The sequence below is a fragment of the Micromys minutus genome (assembly GCF_963924665.1).
Source record: "Micromys minutus genome assembly, chromosome: 12".
NCBI lineage: Eukaryota > Metazoa > Chordata > Mammalia > Rodentia > Muridae > Micromys > Micromys minutus.
Window position 1 is genome coordinate 34,312,915 of NC_137981.1, and position 17,412 is coordinate 34,330,326.

Below are 17,412 nucleotides of genomic sequence, written 5' to 3' on the forward strand. Positions count from 1 at the left end.
ACGCCTAGCTCTATAAGGTCCTTATTGATTTTGCCTAGAACGTGCGCCTAGAATTTACTGGCCCTTGTTTTTAGTTCTCAGCCTCCATGCGCACTGCTCCATTCTCTCTGTGGTCACCTTCTAGAACTGTCTGTGGTGTGTCTAGCTTTCCTCTCCTTACCATTTAGATTCTGTTTGCTGAGTGTATGTTTCTCGGACTTATGCTTATTTGCCCAGTCGATGAAGGCCAGCTGGGATCTAATACACTAATTATCCTCCTTTGTGGCCATATTTTAAAAGTCTGTAATTCTTATTTGACATGTTTTATTTCTTTTATGGTTCTAAATAACTTTAACCATGCCAGTTTTGTGATCCCTAGCACATTGTTGGTTTGCCAAAAGTTAATGGCAATCCCACACAATTTTGCTTTCTTTCTATATTGAGACATTGGCTACTTCCCCAAGGATGCAGATAATTCCCCATGGGCTTTTCATCTTGGATTGAGTATGTGTCCTTTCAATTTTTATTCATGGTACATGTTCATGCACACATTAGATGCCTAGGAGATACTTGTGTTTGTTGATAAAAACAACTGCCAAAAGACACCAAGTCTGTTGTGTAGCTTTTTGTTCTCAGTTCAAATTACAGTATTCCATCAAGGATCAGGAAGTACACACAGCTTGTAAGTCTTATGGAGTCCCTGAAACTTAGAAGATTCGTAATTCCCCTTTCTAAGGCTATACCTGCTGAGGAGAAAAGATTCTCTAACCAGAGAAGCTGTCTGCAAGTCCACAGGGAGCTGCAGGGACATAGAGTCTTGGAGTCGCCACCTGTCTTAGTTAGGGTTTTTACTGCTGTGAACTGACAGCATGAGCAAGGCAAGTCTTATAAATGAAAACATTTAACTGGGGTTGGCTTATAGGTTCAGAGGTTCAGTCCATTATAATCAAGGCAAGAACATGGTAGCATCCAGGCAGGCATGGTACAGGAGGAGCTGAGAGTTCTACATCTTCATCCAAAGGAAGTCAGGAACAGACTGAGCATCCTCAGGCAGCTAGGAGGAGTGTCTCCAAGCCCAGTCCCAGAGTGACACACTTCCTCCAACAAGCCCACACCTTCTAACTCCCTGGGCCAAGCATAAGCAAAGCAAACCATCACAACACCCATGCTGGGGTGGGCATTTCAGAGACACAGCTGCCTCTGAGTCACTTCTGCTCCTGTAAGTGATACTGCACTCACACCCCCTAAAGAATCCCCATTGTTAAACTTGCTGGCTTACTAAGGGTGAGTGGGTGAAACTGTTTCTTTAGACTGCTGGTGCTGTATCCCTAGGGTGAATAGATCTTTGCTCTTGTCCTCCTCAGCAAAAGTCACACAATGAGCTTGGTTTCTCTTTTCTCTACCACATTCTCTCTCTCTCTCTCTCTCTCTCTCTGTGTGTGTGTGTGTGTGTGCTCTGAGAGTTTTGCACACAGTATATTTTGATCAGACTCACCCCAATTCCTCCTATATGAACCCTTTCCTTACCTCCCTACCACTCAACTCCGAATCTTCTTGTTTCGTTTTTCCTCAGTCAAATTTTTGTTGCTTCCCTACTCTTGGGAGTAAGGTCAGCTCTGGATGGAGTGTCCGTGACCTACCAGAGGTCGCATCATCAAGGAAAACGGGCTCTCCCTTTCCCAGCTGCTAGTCAATGTCAGTAAGTCCTTAGCTGAGGTAAGCCTTCATACTAACCTCCTCCACTCTGTGCTGGGGTTCTGTCTGGCTTGAGCTTGAGCAGGTCTTGTACATGATACCACAGTTGCTATGAATTCATATGTGCATCTGCGTCACTATATCTGGAAAGCAGCATCCTCGAAGTTAGCCACCACCTCTGGCTCTTATAATCTCTCTGACCCTTCTTCTCAGAAGATCCCCAGAGATGTACTGATCTCCGGGTATAGAACTGAGGCACCAGGATTCATTCCATTGCTGTACTTGTCTAGCAAAAATGATAATACTAGCCCATATCCTATCTAGATGCAGGTTCATAGCCCTATAACAGTGTCAGGTATGGGTTCCATCTCGGAGCAGGACTTTGCCTTTGCTTTTGGTTCTGTAGGAGTTTCATTGCTGTTGAGACCTACGCCGTATACACAAAAGCTAGAGGGCCTGGGAAGAAGAGAAGGGAGAAAACATTCTGGAAAAGAGGACAAAAGAATCTCAGAAGCCCAGTCACAGAAGAGAAAAACAACACTGAGCAAATGCACGTGGGTGAAGAATGCCACTCGTGAGGTGAGACAGAAAGTCTGCACTACGACTTTTATCCCATGGGATAGAAGGTACCACTGTATCATGTAACATGTCTGCATGTAACAGACAGTGGAAGTCCAGAAAAGCACTATTCTGCTTTTATTAGCAGCAGCCAAGGGCAGTGAAAAGCCAACACCTACCATGTACCAAATGCCATACTAAGAGATAAACCTGGGTTCTTCCATCTGATCCTCACACTAGTGTTTCAAGGAGGCCTTCAAGTGTCTGAAGAGACACTGAAATGTGAGGAAGCAAGAACTCAATTCATAGCCTTTAGCTGGGGAGAGGAGTAGCAATGGCATCTGAATGGAGTTGTGTGCAGAAACACATAGGCTTCAGTTGGGTTATGCATTTTACTTCACCAGGCTTGGAGCTCCTTGTTACAGTGGGGACAGCAGGTTTGGACAGAAGACCCTGTTCAAGGAAACTTAGTACCAAGCCCCAGGAACAGTATAGGGTACTTTGTAAATCTGTTCCTAATAAGTAAGTAATACTTTTTCCTTTGTAGACCTGAGGACTTCATGCTGGAGCAGCAGAACAGGACATAGAGAGACATTGCCCCCTCTTCTTCCCTTGGTTGTAGAGCACTGCCCGCTAACCTAGAGAGTCCAAGGTTCTAGTCACTTTCCTGGCAAGGAGGTCCAGGCAGGTAGGATTCCCAGGAAAGGTGTCATGCTTGTTAGCATAAAGCCTGCCTGGGCTGTCTGTTCTGGATGCTGTTTCTTTCTTGCTCTCACCAATCCTCATAGTGGTCATGTGAGCACAATGAAGGGGATTTTTGCCGTGTCCCTACCTCCTAACACACAGCCCAGGATTCCCCATCCCTCGCCCACAGCCAGTACAACCCTTGAGGCTGCCCATACTAAAGGGGTACCCCAGGATGTGCTCCACAGGCACACCCCACATCTCAAGCATGCATTCTTCCTAAGGAAGGAAAGAGAGTGTGAGAAGAGAGAGATGGAGCAGTGAGTGAGAGATGGATGGACGGATAGATGGTACAGAAATGTGTCAAGAATCTGCCAGCAGGATTCTGTGATTTACTGTGTATATTTGTTTCATTCTTTGGATGCTTTGGGGACCCATCTATTTTTGCCACACCCATCTGTACTAGAGAAAAGGATGCCAGTCGGAGGCCATAAACCTTGGGGTTCTATGTCCCCTTTTCTTTTTTGGGGGGTCTTTCTAGTTTGTGTGTTTCATTTCACTTTTTGCTTTTGTTTCTCTTCTTTCTGTTCTACCTTCCCTGCCACTTCCCCCTCCTCTTCTCTGTTCTAGGATGTTGTCCCCCCCACTTTCTCCCAAAGAAACAGTGGGACACCTGCCCTTTCCCTCCACCCCATCATTACCAGCCTCCCCAACCTGGAGAAGATCCTGATTTTTCCCATCACCCCAGAACTCACCCACGGAGGTGCTTCAAAGCTCCTGCTTCGGTCTGATGCTGCATCCGACCCAGTTCCAGGGAGAGGCTCAGCGCTGAGGGCCAGCTGTACCCACTGTGTTTAAAGCTCGTGGAGGTCTGTCCTGAGGTTCCTGGGTCCCTGGCCTCAGCAGGTGCTCAGAGTCCCAGATGACACGGGAAAGGACTCCCTGCATGCCTGCTACCAGCCTGGGGACTTGTGAGGCTCTGCATGCTGTGCGCAGCTGGGTAGAGCCACACTGGGGCTCTGTGGGAGCAAAAGGCTCTGGGAGTCCTAGAGACCCAGATTAGCATTTTAAAGAGATGTCAACCAGAAAGGAACTCAGAGGCCTGCTGGGAGCAGGAAGGAGGAGAGGAAGACTCCTTGCTCACAGGCCCCAGCAGGCCCATCTGCTGCTCAGGTAGCATTTGAGAGGGCACAAAGCGGGCAGAAAAGGTTTCTAACTTCAGCTTCGGCATGGTAGCAAAGAGGCTCTGAGCGTCCTGTCAGCCATCTTCAAACAGCACTGTCTCAAGTCTAAAAAGGAACATGCCAGACAAAAACCTCTCTGCCATGCTCTCTCTCTGAGGAGGCTTCCGTGAAGTAGAGAGCAGAGGTCCTGGTGACCACCAGGCATGCTGTGCACTGACCTGGGGTGGGGGCCGGGGGTGGGGGAAGCACTTCTGGGAGTAGCAGCTCTGAATCCAGATGAGCTACTTGAATGTACACGTCAGTGCCTCACTTCCTACATCTTCAGAGCAGGCCCAATAGGAATTCAACCCAGTAGGAAAGTTCAAGCTCTCCCCAGAGCCTACACATGCAGGATGATTTCACTGTCGATTCCCAGCTTGGGACTAAATGAGAACGGTGCACTCCATTCAGGTCTCCCAAACCCAGGTGCCCCCAAGTTGGTCTTTGCCTCATGCTCAGCCCTGGGTTCTGATGGGATAATGTCATTCTCCTCCATTCTGCCAGCTTTTGTACTCCCCTCACATACTTTTGTTTTCAAGACACCCATAGCCTCCTAACCTCTATGTGTGGCAGTGCTGATCAGCGAAGATGTGTCTGGGAATCAATCCCTTTTGAAGCGAACTAAGGGCTGAGAATCAGTGAGACCCAAGCCATGGTGGAGACACGAGAGTGGTCTGTGGAACTGTTCACATTTGATCCAGGAGTCCACGAAGAGTCCATGGCGATGTGTAAGCTCACTGGTGGGCTACCAGCCATGCTCTCTCTGGCCTGGAAGGAAGGGTGTGCTGCATCTTCATGCGATTTCTCTGCCTGCCAACCCAGCTCCAGGAGTTCTCACACAAGTCTCTGTGGAGGAAGCTAGGAAAGAGGGGGCAGAGCCCGCTGGACTGTGTGATAGGAAAGGTAGATTCTTTAGTCTTTAGATTGGTTCTCAGATGGACTCAAGTACTCCCATGACTTTAATGGAAAGCCATTTCAGGAGGTCCCACCCTACAGTGCACCATTGGATTTAATGGACAGCCATCTCGATAGGCTGGGCTTCTAAACACATACCAGAGGGTCTAGAATTCCCATAGGAACCATTGTACCTTAGATGGAATACGTCCTGAAATAAAAAGCCATGAAGGCATACTTGCCAATCTGTTTCTGAACAGTGTCACCAAGACAGGACTTGGTAGAGGAGCTGAGAGCGAGTCAGATAAAAAGCTTCAAGCCTACAACTATCCATCATTCGTGAGTTCCCAGGGTGGCCTGGGCACTCTGTGGCTGACTTTGCTCAACTTGCAGCTTTCAGTGTGGTGATAAGGAGAGAAGAAAATGAGATTGATAGATGACCGAAAGGAAGTGTCTGCACGCCTTTCTTCAGCTGAACATCTTCTGGAAAACTGAAGTCACTTAGTGTTCTTAGCACCCTTAGAAGCTGTCCCTAAAGGTAAGCACTACAGCGTGCTGGGCAGCTTCTTCTCTAACTCTACCTTGTCCTGCCTGTGCAGTGCTTAAAGTATCTTTCTAGAAGTACCTAATGCTTATATTCAGATGGGTCCCCAAAGCTAATGACACTCTCCATAGATACTGTCAAAAGTCAAGGTTTTAGCTCCTGGAATAGGCAGACTTTACATCTCTCCATCTCTGTCTCTGTGTCTCTGTCTCTGCCTCTGCCTCTCTCTCTTGTGTGTGCACATGAGTATATGTGAACCTTCTCAGGAATGTCCAGACAATTGACTGTTACCTTTGGATTTCTCGGATAATCACACCATATGCCCTGGAAAATTCTGCCCCACTGCTAGACTAAAGGATGCAAGTCTGGGTCAAAGGTGAGAGAGACCACCTCTAAGATTCCTGTGCACAGCGAGCAATCTTAGCTTAAAGTTGAATACGTTCTGGGATGTTCACAGCATTCTTCTGTGGAAACATGGCCAGCTCCTTGCATAAACATATTTAATGAACTTCCCTCTTGAACTCAGAGACCCGTTTATTTCTGTGTGTCCCTTTTATGGTTCATTCTCTTACTTCTCCCAGGGCGCTGCTAAATTGGAATTTTGTTTGGTTTGTTTTAGAAAGATGTAAGCAAAGCTGTGTTTCTTGTTTCATACAAACAAACTCACCCCTTACAAAACACCATGGGTTATGATTTTTTTGGGCCATTAGAATTGTGCTTCTTTTAGGACATTCGGTAACTGTGGGGATACTGAAGCCAAGGATGGGATAAACTTACAAGGGAGGGAGCTGTTATAGATGTGTGTGTGTGTGTGTGTGTGTGTGTGTGTGTGTGTGTGTATGTGTGTACATGTGTGTTTGCAGGTGAGTGTGCATGTGTATGTGTGCAAGAATATGGCCAGAGGCTGACATTTAGTGTCTTCCTTCATTGCTGGCCACCTTATTATTTAAGATAGGGTATCTTGGTGAACTTGGCAACCAAGAGTTCGCCTAGATGATGAGCTGGCCTTTGAGCCCTGGATCCTGTGTCAGTCTCTCCAGCACTGGGATTACAGGCAGGTGCATATGGCTTTCTTTGTAGATGCTGAGGAGCAGAACTTCTTCAATGTGCTGCAGACACTTTACCCACTGAACTACCTCCCAAGCTCCTCAGACTCTGTTATCATAAAACAAGGTAGAGCATGCACAAATCAGAACCGGAAGCCAGGGAACTCCTTGGCCACCACCAACACGTTTGACTTCATGGCTTCTTATTCCTAAGAGGGTTTCGAAGCAGGGAGGTTGCACTCAGCATCATTCTTATCTGAGGAGCAGGAGTAAGTTCTCCTCCCCATCTATGTGCTGTCTAGTGTCTCAAAGTCCTTATTTATTCAGGACAAGGAACCGAGTGCTTGACCCCCCAGCTCTGGAAGCAGAGCTTCTACACAGATTAACCTAGGAACCCTGAAGGGAAAAAAAAAAAAGAGTAGCCAGTGCTTTGGTTTGGAAGCCTGAAACACACAAGCAGCATAGAGAGGCTCTTCCTTTGGTTTTCTCTCAGCGCCAAAGAAAAAAGCAGATCCTCTGACTCTGGAAGCCCCTCAGAGGCAAGGCTCAAAGCACTGGTAGTCTGCTAGAGACAGTCCTGGCAGAGTTAACAGGGATGGAGTGATGAGCAGGATTGTTTCCGGCAGTCCAGCAAAATGGAAGTGGAATGTGCCTTCCAGCCAGGATGTGGTCCCTGAGTGGATTCCACCAACCATGACCCCAGACATTGGCACCATCTTGGACAAAGAAGAGTATATGTCCCTGTTAGCTTGCATCTTGACAGCAAGGTCCTCTATCACTGAGGACCTGCAAGGACTTGCCACTCTTTCCCCAAAGGCAATAGTTCCTCTCTCCAAGACAGGGTTTCTCAATGTAGCCCTGGTTATCCTGGAACTGACTCTGTATTCCAGGCTTGCCTGGGACTCAGAGATCTGGCTATATCTGCTGCCCAAATGCTGGGATTAGAAGGTGTGCACCACTATGCCTCGCTAAAGCAATAGCTTTGATGCTTTAGTTCTCTGCGAGGCATGGGCTGATGTGAGGTCTGTGATGTAGTACGGGGCTGGGAAAGACCCTCACCCTGCGTCTAGCTGGTCTCAGCTAGGCAGCTCCTGAGGCTAGGAAGCAAGATATCAGTGCAGGCCTTCTGACATCTCTCAACCACTGTAAGAGACTTGCACACAGTTTTAGAGCTTGTTCTTAAATATATCACATTTTAGGACAAGCCACATGCCAGTAGCATGCCATCTGCTGGCCTGTCACTCAGTTATTCTTGGTGTCTTCCAGGATCTCTACTGATAGAGAAAATCCTTACAGTTTAATGTAAAAAATAAAAGGGGTGAAAGTTACATGTTGAGTGTAGTTTTAACTTTGTGAAAATGCACACACCTACAGGAAAAATCTAAACGTGTAAAATGCCAAGTGATTAGGTGATCTATGGTTGGTGAGATTCTAGAGAGAGCCAGTGTCCTCTTATAAAGATTCCATAGTCAGATTCTTTATAAGAAGTCTGAATTAATCATATAAAGAGGCATAAGTATAAAGTAAATATTAATTAGTTATGAAAAAAAAAAGAATCCAATCAGACCTGCTTTTCTTCATCCCTCTTTCCTCCGGATGAACCTTTTGAAACTCAAAACCCTTGGATATAGTTTTGTGGGTTGGGCCACTGTGGTCTTTCTCCTTTGTCATAAATCAGAGATTGTTCCAGAGGTAGAGGACTCCTGTCACGTCACTTATGGGAGAATTCGCCTCAGTTTCTCAGAGATGTAGTGAGTCAGAGTAGCCACTTTCCTGTTTCCCACCATAAACAAATTATAATGAGGTGAGAAAGCAGGGGTGCACCATGGACATTGTGTCTGTGTGCTTGCATGTGTGTATTGGCACACATGTGCTTGTGTATAGTATGCGTGTATATGCATACACGTGCTTGTGATCAAGTGTGTATGTGTACACATATGCTTGGGTGGCTACATATGTATGGGCCAGAGAACAACCACAAGTGTCTTTCCTCAGACATTACTCCACTTTTCTCTAAGAGTTTTCTAATTCCCTGACATTCATCTAGTGGTCCAGTCTCACTGGTCAGCAAGTCCCAGGGTTCCCCCTTCTCCCGACTGCCAGATCTAAGATTTTTAAGTGAGCCTCATGCCCAGTTTTTAAAAAAATATGCACAGGAGTTATGGTGGCCAATCTCAGGTTCCAGTGACTGGAATGGAGGCACGTTGCCAGCTGTCTCCCGATGGTCACATCATAGCAATTTAAGGAAGTGTGGAGACAGCAATGGTAGCCATAGCTAAGATGGAGCATCCGATTGCATTGTGGGAAGATCATGAACCGTGCCATCTACTTCATACCCACACTTTATATGGTATGGAATTCATAAGTGGGTAGTTGATAATATCATCCTGGATATGATTCCTCTCTTTTCTTTTACTTACAACATTTTCATTTGATTCATTTTCTGGGTGAGTGTGTTCTGTCTGCATGTATATATGTGAACCACGTGAGTGGTTGGTGCTTTAAGAGGTCAGAGGAGGGTGCCAGATTTCTCGGAACTGGAGTTTCAGATGGTTGTGAACCATTGTAGGGACTCTTAGGAGCAACAAGTGCCTTTAACTGCTGGGACATCTCTCCAGCTTTAAAATTTTTAAATGGTCAAAAATGCATTGTGTATATTGCATAGCATTATTTGAAATATTTATTCTTTGTGGGATTGATAATCGGCTAACTCAAGCTGATTATGTACCTTTTCCTTGTATGTATCTGTGGTCAGAATCCTTAGTGTTCCTGCTCAAGTATAAATATTAACTGCATTCAGCCTGTGTCCTCTAACTTCTAGCATCCAAATCCATGGTTCTCTTTCCTGTGGTTACATTATTTGACTGTGAAATGTTCCTCGGGATTTTCATGACTCAAATGAATGAATCAGCCCCCTTTTGAGTAGTTACCAAGTAGTGCTCTACCAGAAGGTGCCACCAGAGGACGCCACATCACTTAGGGAGGCATTATCGAGTCTTCCAGCAGATTCCTAAGGCTTTTTTTTTTTTTTTTTTTTTTTTTTTTTAATGTGAGTATCAGGATTTATTAGGTCCAGGCTGGGTCTGGAGAAAAGAAAACTCAGTGAGGAGTTAACTGTGGTACTCGGCTGACATCTGCTTAAACAGCTTTTCACGTTCTCTTTGGACTTCAGTTATTCTGCTTCTTTAGTTTGTGTGTGTATCCACTCCGTCTCATGTATTTAAGTCCCACTGGGAGTGTCCACTTAGGACAGTTAACAGATTTGAAAACCCAGGCTTGCTCTGAAAGTGACCATAGACACAGATGCATTTGCTGAAGAGTTTGGGAAGCTTTCAAATGTATAGGCAAATAAATGGCCCCTATTGTAAGTTCCTACTTTTGTTTCTGCGGCTTTTATTTCTTGTACAATGGCCCTAGTTACCTAACCTGTAGACACACCTATAGTAGGTAGAGATGATGCTCTGGGGTTACTTGTAGATACTCCTAGAGCTTCCCACTTCCCTGACTAAAGAAAGAGTGAAGACACTGGGTAGGTGTGGGTGACAGATCCAATTCGAGATGAATGGGCTGTGCCCCTCTGGAGCTTGGCCACAGCCTGGTATGTGGCCCTTTGGGATAAAAGCTACATACAGCAGCACTCAGGGCTTTCTGCAGCTGCATGGTCCTGTTCCGACTTTCTTTCTGAGCTGTGTGGGTGTGAAGAACAGCAAAGTGGAGACAGGGGCCCCTAATCCCGCCTCTTCCCACAGATTGCACTATATGAGCAAAGCCCGGAGACAGAAGATCTGATCCAAGTTTGTCATCAAGATATGTATGTTTTCTTCTCATTCTTCCAGATCACCCTTTGAGATAGGCTGTGTGTGTGTGTGTGTGTGTGTGTGTGCGTGTGTGTGTCCTTGCCCAGTGCAGAGTGGTTAGAGGCCAGAAGTTGATGCCAGATGTTTTACTCAATCAGCTTTTTACCTTAGTTGAAGCAGGCTCAATTTGAGGTTTACCCCTTCTGTTTTTTTGTTTTTGTGTTTTGGCTTTGCTGTCTGTCCATCAAACTGCCTGGTTGCATCTCTCTCAACCTCCCAGCACCAGAACATATCACCATGCCTAGATTTCATGTAGAGGCTAGAGATCCAAACTTAGATCCTCGTTCTAATAAAGCATGTTATTCACCAAGCTCCCTCTCCTGCCTTTGCTTTAGGAATGAACGGCGCAGGCCGGTGATGTCCAAGGTTCTTTTTGAATGTGAGGTTCCTCTGTGTCTGGGATGAGCCCCTTCCTAAGTGGCTGGCGAGTGCTGGGCAAAGGCCTGGTAATACCTACTCCCGGTAGTCGGGGACACTCTCATTCTCCCGAGTCCACTCGGGGACAGGTGATAATATTGATCTTGAGGGTCTCTGATGAATCCTGAGTAAGTCATGGTTTCGGACAACAGTGGAAAGGCTGAAAGCTTCAGTCAGCAAAGTCAGGGGTGGTAAGAGCAGAAAGAAGCGGTGGCCAGGGTAGGTGTCTCATGGGGCTTCTGGGACCCTCTAGACAACGATGACGACAATGGAGTCAGAACACAGGTGTAGACTTTACCTGTGGGAGGACAGAAGGCACAGTGATCACTAGCCTCTTGTTACTAACTTTCAGGGGGATTTAGGTTGTCAGTATTTGCTAGGATCACTGGTTGCAAAGGCTCAAGTTTTGCTCCTATGGGAATACATTCTGAAGGCTCGCTAACCCACGGTGGGGCAGGACAGTACCTGTCCTTTGCTGACTTATGCTGTGGATGTCTCCCTTTTAAATGTTAAGTCTTGGTCTTAAGCAATGTCCCTCACCCCTGGCCTGTGTTGATGCACGGTCACAGCTGTTGAGAAGGCTAATAAAGGAACTCAGTGCCGCAGCCACAAGCATCTCTCCCCAGCCTTCCCAAGTTAACTGCTCCAGCCCGATGCTGGAAAAGAGCAAGGGCCACTGAATGCACAGGGACTGTGAAGAAGGACTGACAGTGCTGGAGGGACCACTGGATGATTCGAGGGGAGACTGAGGCAATTTCTCCTTCTGGAAAACACCATTTATGTAGCTCTCTTCTTTAAAACATAAACTACCTCTGTGTGTGCATGTGTGTGTGCGTGTGTGTGTGTGTGTGTGTAAACATGAATGTACACATAGGCATGAGAGAATGGTTAACAAGAGTTAGTGTATTCCTTTGAATTTCAGAGATCAGGCTCAGGTGGTCAGGTTTGGAGGCAAGTGACTGAGCCTTTTGCTGACCCTCTGTTATATATGATTTTTTCCTCTTGAGGGGGGGTGTGATTTTGCCTTTAAGTCTTTTCTAGTGGATGTGTATACTGAGCCCAAGGAATGCACCAACCAATTTGAGACTCATATTTTTCAGTGTCTGCCAGGTTTGGCCTCCTTTGGTCCTTCTCCTGCATCCTAGGGCCAGGGTGTGGCTGACCAATGATTTAGGTAGAGACAGCTTGTTCAGGTAAGGAGGCTCACTTGGGCCAGTTTCCCATATGAAGAGTCTTGAAAGGAACCTGAGAATTCCAATTAGGCTAGAACTAATGAGCTGGAAACTTTGGGGAAATCACTGTGGGCAGTGAGGGGAGAGTGATCATCTTGGTTTTAATTAGCACAGGAAAAAGTTGTGGTCCAGCTGCCAGCCTGGAGAAGTGTCCAGAGGGAGGAAGTTTCTGTGTGCATCGAAAGGGGGACTGGGGGTGGGGGTAGGGTTGGGGGTGGGGGGAACAGGGGTTGCTCAAAGAACCTGGAATTTTTCCTTTTAAAGAGGAGATACTATGAGGGAAACTAGAAGTGTAGACAGCAAGCCTGAATGCAGAGTACCCGTCATCCAGTTGCTCTTCCCATTCCAGTCTAAAGGACAAGGATGTGACCCTTTAGGAACCCCCTTTGTCTACCCAGTTTGTCACACCCCCACAGCCAGGCTGCTGTCATCTTTGCCTGCTCTCATGTTGCTTAATAAGGAAACAACCAACAAGCAACGAACCCACCTACAGCTGTCAGAGGTCACAGACTACCAACAGACTTCCAGATGCCCCTGTTCATCAGCAACTCACGCTGTGGCATCTAGGAAACCAAAGAGTGAACTATCAGTCAGCAGGTGTACTGTCCTGACTAAGGTCTTCCTTAGTCTCCAAGCCTGAGGATTTAGGGGCAAAAAGCCCATTGAATCAAGTTTACAACCAGTCACCCCTCCTCTCCCGATTAGGGGCTCCTTTGGGAAAACCGGCCTACCCTCCAGGCACCTGGTGGTTTCCCCTTCTGGTACCCCGCTGAGCCTGGGGGGCGCAACACCTGCTAAGTCCTACATCTGGGCTGGGGGCGCTATACTCTTTGTCCTGGAAGGTGGGGGTGTCTCATGGCCGACCACTTCCAAATGACCCTCGGCCCCTTCTCAGCCCCAAGCCGCGGCAGGTCAGCTCGGTAAGCCTCCTCCCCTCTCGCTTCGGGCGGCTTGAGCCCGCGCCCGCTCCAGTTGCTGCAACTGCTACTGTTGGCGGCTGCGGGGAGCGCGGGGTGCGCGCCGAAGCGGCTCGGGCTGCGAGAACGGGGACGAGGAGGAGCCCGGGGAGGAGAGGAGGAAGAGGCGAGCGGAGGCCGAGGAGGCTCGGGGTCGCGGAGACCCGGCCCGAAGGGGTCCCGCAGAGCATCGTCTAGCTGCCCGGGAGGCAGGGCAGGCGGCCTCAGCCAACCTGCCGCGGCCCTGCGAGCACAGGAGGCGGCGATTCAGGAGCGAAGCGCAGCCCGGGGGAGGAAGGGTGGCGCGGGCACGCCCGGGCGGGAGGGCGCGGATTCTCCGATTCTAACGAGCTGTCGCCTCATCACCCGAGAGAGCTGCGCGAGGACGGGTGGGGGATCCCGGGCCGGGGCGCAGCGCACACGCGTGGCGCACGCCAGGCGGGCCGGGCGGCGCCGAGGGCACTCGGGATCGCGCTCACGGAGCTTCGGGAGGCACAGACCCCGGGCGCGGACGGCCCACGGCACCCCCTGGGCTCTCGGTGCTCCGCGCAGCCCCGGGGACGATCGGGGCCCGGGTCTGGGAGTGGGAGCCACCCGCGCTCATCCCCTCCCCCCCGGGCGGGCCGGCAGCCCGGGGGAGGGCGGGCGGCGGCGCTTGGCTGTATATATCTCCGCACACCCCGCCAGGTCGCGCACAGCGCCCCGAGCCCAGGCGCCTCCCCGCCCCCCTCCTGGCGCTCCGCGGCGGCGGCGGCAGCAGTAGCAGCAACATGGCTGTTGATGGGTGTTCGGGGTGGCGCTGGCGGCGGGAGGAGCTCCTTCGAGCCCCTGCGCCGGCCGCCCGTTGCTAGCTATGGCAAACGGTGGCGGCGGCGGCGGCGGCAGCAGCGGCGGCGGCGGCGGCGGCGGCGGAGGCAGCGGTCTTAGAATGAGCAGCAATATCCACGCGAACCATCTCAGCCTAGACGCGTCCTCCTCCTCTTCCTCCTCCTCTTCTTCTTCCTCCTCCTCCTCTTCCTCCTCGTCCTCGGTCCACGAGCCCAAGATGGATGCGCTCATCATCCCGGTGACCATGGAGGTGCCGTGCGACAGCCGGGGCCAACGCATGTGGTGGGCTTTCTTGGCCTCCTCCATGGTGACTTTCTTCGGGGGCCTCTTCATCATTTTGCTCTGGCGGACGCTCAAGTACCTGTGGACCGTTTGCTGCCACTGCGGGGGCAAGACGAAGGTAACGCGCGCCCCGGGCGCCGGTCCCTGCGCCACCCCAGCCTTTTCTCCGCGTCCCCTGCAGCCCACCTCTTAGCTCTGCACAGTGTCTTGCCTCCTTCCGTCCCTGCCAGCCTTGTCCCCGTCGCCTGCCCTTCCCTCCCCTCTCCCTGTGCCCTCGGATTGGGGCAGCGGTCTGTGTGCCAGGGGTGAGGAGTTGACCCCAGCCGGTGCGCTCCGGGACGCAGACCCCCGCTTTAGTTCTCTGTTTATTGTAGGGTTATTGGTGGCTAGGGCCGGAGCCGGGTGGGAGTACATGTGTCTTTCGGGTACGTTGTTGCGGAGTGAAGAGACGGAACCTTGCAGGGACACAGGAAGCTGGAAGACCCTGGGTGCATGCTGAACACCACTCACTCGCTGCTCTGGCCAGGCTCTTCACAGTGGGCGAGCTGGGATAGAGCAGCTCATACTTTAGGAGCTTGTTGGGGAAATCAGTTCGAGGGGTCCCAAAGAAGGGAACATCCTTAGAGCAAGGGAGAAAATCTTTTGCATTTGGGAATTCTGGGGGAGGAACAAGGCTGGAGAAAGTGGGGGCACAGGGATCAATAAAAAGTTGGGAAGACCCATCCTAGAATGGGGTCGACTATGGAGACTCACTTTCTAAACGTGGAATGTTTGCAAGTCTCATGTCACCGCCCACTCCATCCCTTACATTTTCTTGTGGAACATTCCCCTGCCCCCAAGTACGTTTCATCACCTCTACATCCCCCCTCTCAGGCCACCTACTTTGGATCCCCACAAATAGAGCTAGCAGCTCCAATCTGTAGCACCGGGACTGTACGCCTCAGAGTCCAAGGGACCTCTGCTTCACGCAGCCCCCCCTTTGGCACTTGATGTGGCTAGAAGTCCTTAAGCTATTCCTGGCAAAGTCGCCCACTCGTGTTAGGACTCACATTTCAGATGTATGGTTGCTAAGCTTTACTCCTGGGCTGTGTCCATATCCCTAGAGAGGTTTCTGCTCACCACCTTGCATTGGCTGGAGGTGGGGGTCCAGGGGTAGGCAGTGTTTGAGAGTGAACTACAGTGCGAATAAAAGAAAGAACTGGGGAAAAAAGAGGGAGCTGAACTGGGCGTCTTCTTTTAGAGAAATTCTCATCCTAGAGGACTTAACAGCACCCACACTTTTGGAGGCAGGAGATCTCTAGGGGGGTGTTTGCAACACACTCATCTTGGTTCCCAAATGTTCAGACCTTCTCTAGTAAAGTTAATCCCGGGACCCCCTCAGACATCAGAGGGCTCAGCAACTTGTGGCAGTGTGCAGCTGCTAAGGAGAAGAGTTAGGCTAAGGGGAGGCTGCCGATGAAACCCAAGGGCAGCGAAGCACCCTGTATCATTAATTATACATCACGTAGGTGCTGGGCTCAGCTGTGTTTTGTGGCAGCACATTTGTGTTTTGGAAAATACTGGTGTGTTGGAATAAGGGAGGAAAAAGAAAAGCCACCCTTCCTTCTTTGCTTCCTCTTGGCATTGCTCTGAAAGCCTCCCAGGGTGACTGGCGGGCTTTGTTTAGAGTCACCTTCTTGAGGATGGAGGTTCCCCTTTCCTTTTCAAGGAGAAAGGTCGCTGGCCTTCCAGAGAAGCCCTACAGCCAGACTCAGAGATGCTTTCTGCTGGATCAGACTTAACCATAGCCTGATCATTGAATCCCATTCACCCATTCTTTCTGCGTCTAAGCTAGTCCTAGGAGGGTTTCCCTCCCACACGGAGAGTTGGAGACTGTCTTTAGTTGCATGCATCTCAATTATTTTCTATATGGAAGTGACTTGTGTTGGCTTTAAAAAAAAACAACTACCTTCTGTTTTCGGAAAGTGAGCAAATTTGGTCATAATGGGACCTTTTTTGTCATCCTGAGGTTTTAAGCGGAGTGTCTAGCACCTCTTTACTCTAGGGGGTACCCTGTGTTATCTTAGAGAATTTACATAAAGAACCTCTCTCCTAAATAATGTCCGGAGTAGTTTTTTGTCACTTTTCTCAGAAAATACGTTTTTGGGTCCCAATAATTTAAAAAACAATCCGTACATATTTGTTTACATATTTTTTTTTTAGCTTCAAGCCCAGCGGAGTGCACTCAGTTGAGAGTTTCAATACAGAGTCACTCTGAAATGAGAGATGATTGTGGTTGATTGGAAACACTGAAGGCCAAAGCAAAGTGGCATCAACCTATTTTTGGTACTGTGAGCTTTTTTAGAATCGTGCCTAGTTTTCTTAATACCTGCCTCTTGATTAGTTCAATTAAATTGTGTGTATACTCAAGTTCTTTACCTAAGGATGGTAAGTGAGAATTTTTAGGACCTTCCTACTCTGCTTTTGGGCTCTGCATTTGTTTTGCATTCATTCCCCTCCTGTTTGCTTTCCAAGTATTCTATAGTTTTCTCAAGACCCAGTACAGAATAAAGAATCCAGCTCAAGTTTAGAACTGCCTGTCTCCTTAAGTAAACCTCTGCTGCCTGGCACAGAAACTTCTACCCACCCTCAAGCCTCTTTGCCCACCCAGTCCTTATCCAGGTCTTGTGTCACTTACTAGGAGCCAGAGTTCCGGGGAAGCTATCTTTTCAGCATTTGAAATTCCCAGGGAGACATGTTTCAGCAGGAGCCTGGACTCCTGTGCATTTCTTCTCCGGGTTTGCAACCTGTTTATTTTATTTTATTTTATGTTATTTTATTTGTTCAAAGAAACCCAAGACTGTGGACATACATGTTGGGGTCTCTGTTCATTTGTGCCTTTGGCCTTCAAAAAACACATAGATAATAACTTAGTTATTATTATCATCTTAAAGGATTGTAAACTTTTAGGGGGGAGTAACAAAGAATATTTCTGCTGGATGTGGTGGCACATGCCTGTAATTCCAACACTCAAGGCCAGGGGCAGGAGGATCTTACTCTTTAGGTTAGCTTGGACCAGGTAGCCATAGCCTGTCTCTAACAGTGGGAGAGTGAGACAGAGAACAGGCCCGCAGCAAACCTCACCTTCCCTACCCTGGCTGGAGCACGGTCTTTGCTGAGGTTTTCCATGCTGTTGCTTTCCTCCACTACAGCAGTGTGCGCTGGTCATTTGGCCATG

At 48.9% G+C, this 17,412-nt stretch overlaps 1 protein-coding gene across 11 annotated transcripts in view; it reads left to right on the forward strand.

Annotated features, from left to right (window-relative positions):
• The first annotated feature begins 13,453 nt into the window (after positions 1 to 13,453).
• Positions 13,454 to 17,412, forward strand: part of KCNMA1 (potassium calcium-activated channel subfamily M alpha 1) — a 666,778-nt gene continuing 662,819 nt past the window's right edge. For all 11 annotated transcript variants that reach the window (XM_080926078.1, XM_080926079.1, XM_080926070.1 and 8 more), the window contains exon 1: positions 13,454 to 14,313. In XM_080926078.1, the coding sequence (XP_080782204.1) occupies positions 13,939 to 14,313 (375 nt within the window). In that variant the 5' untranslated portion in view covers positions 13,454 to 13,938. The remainder of the gene's footprint in view (positions 14,314 to 17,412) is intronic.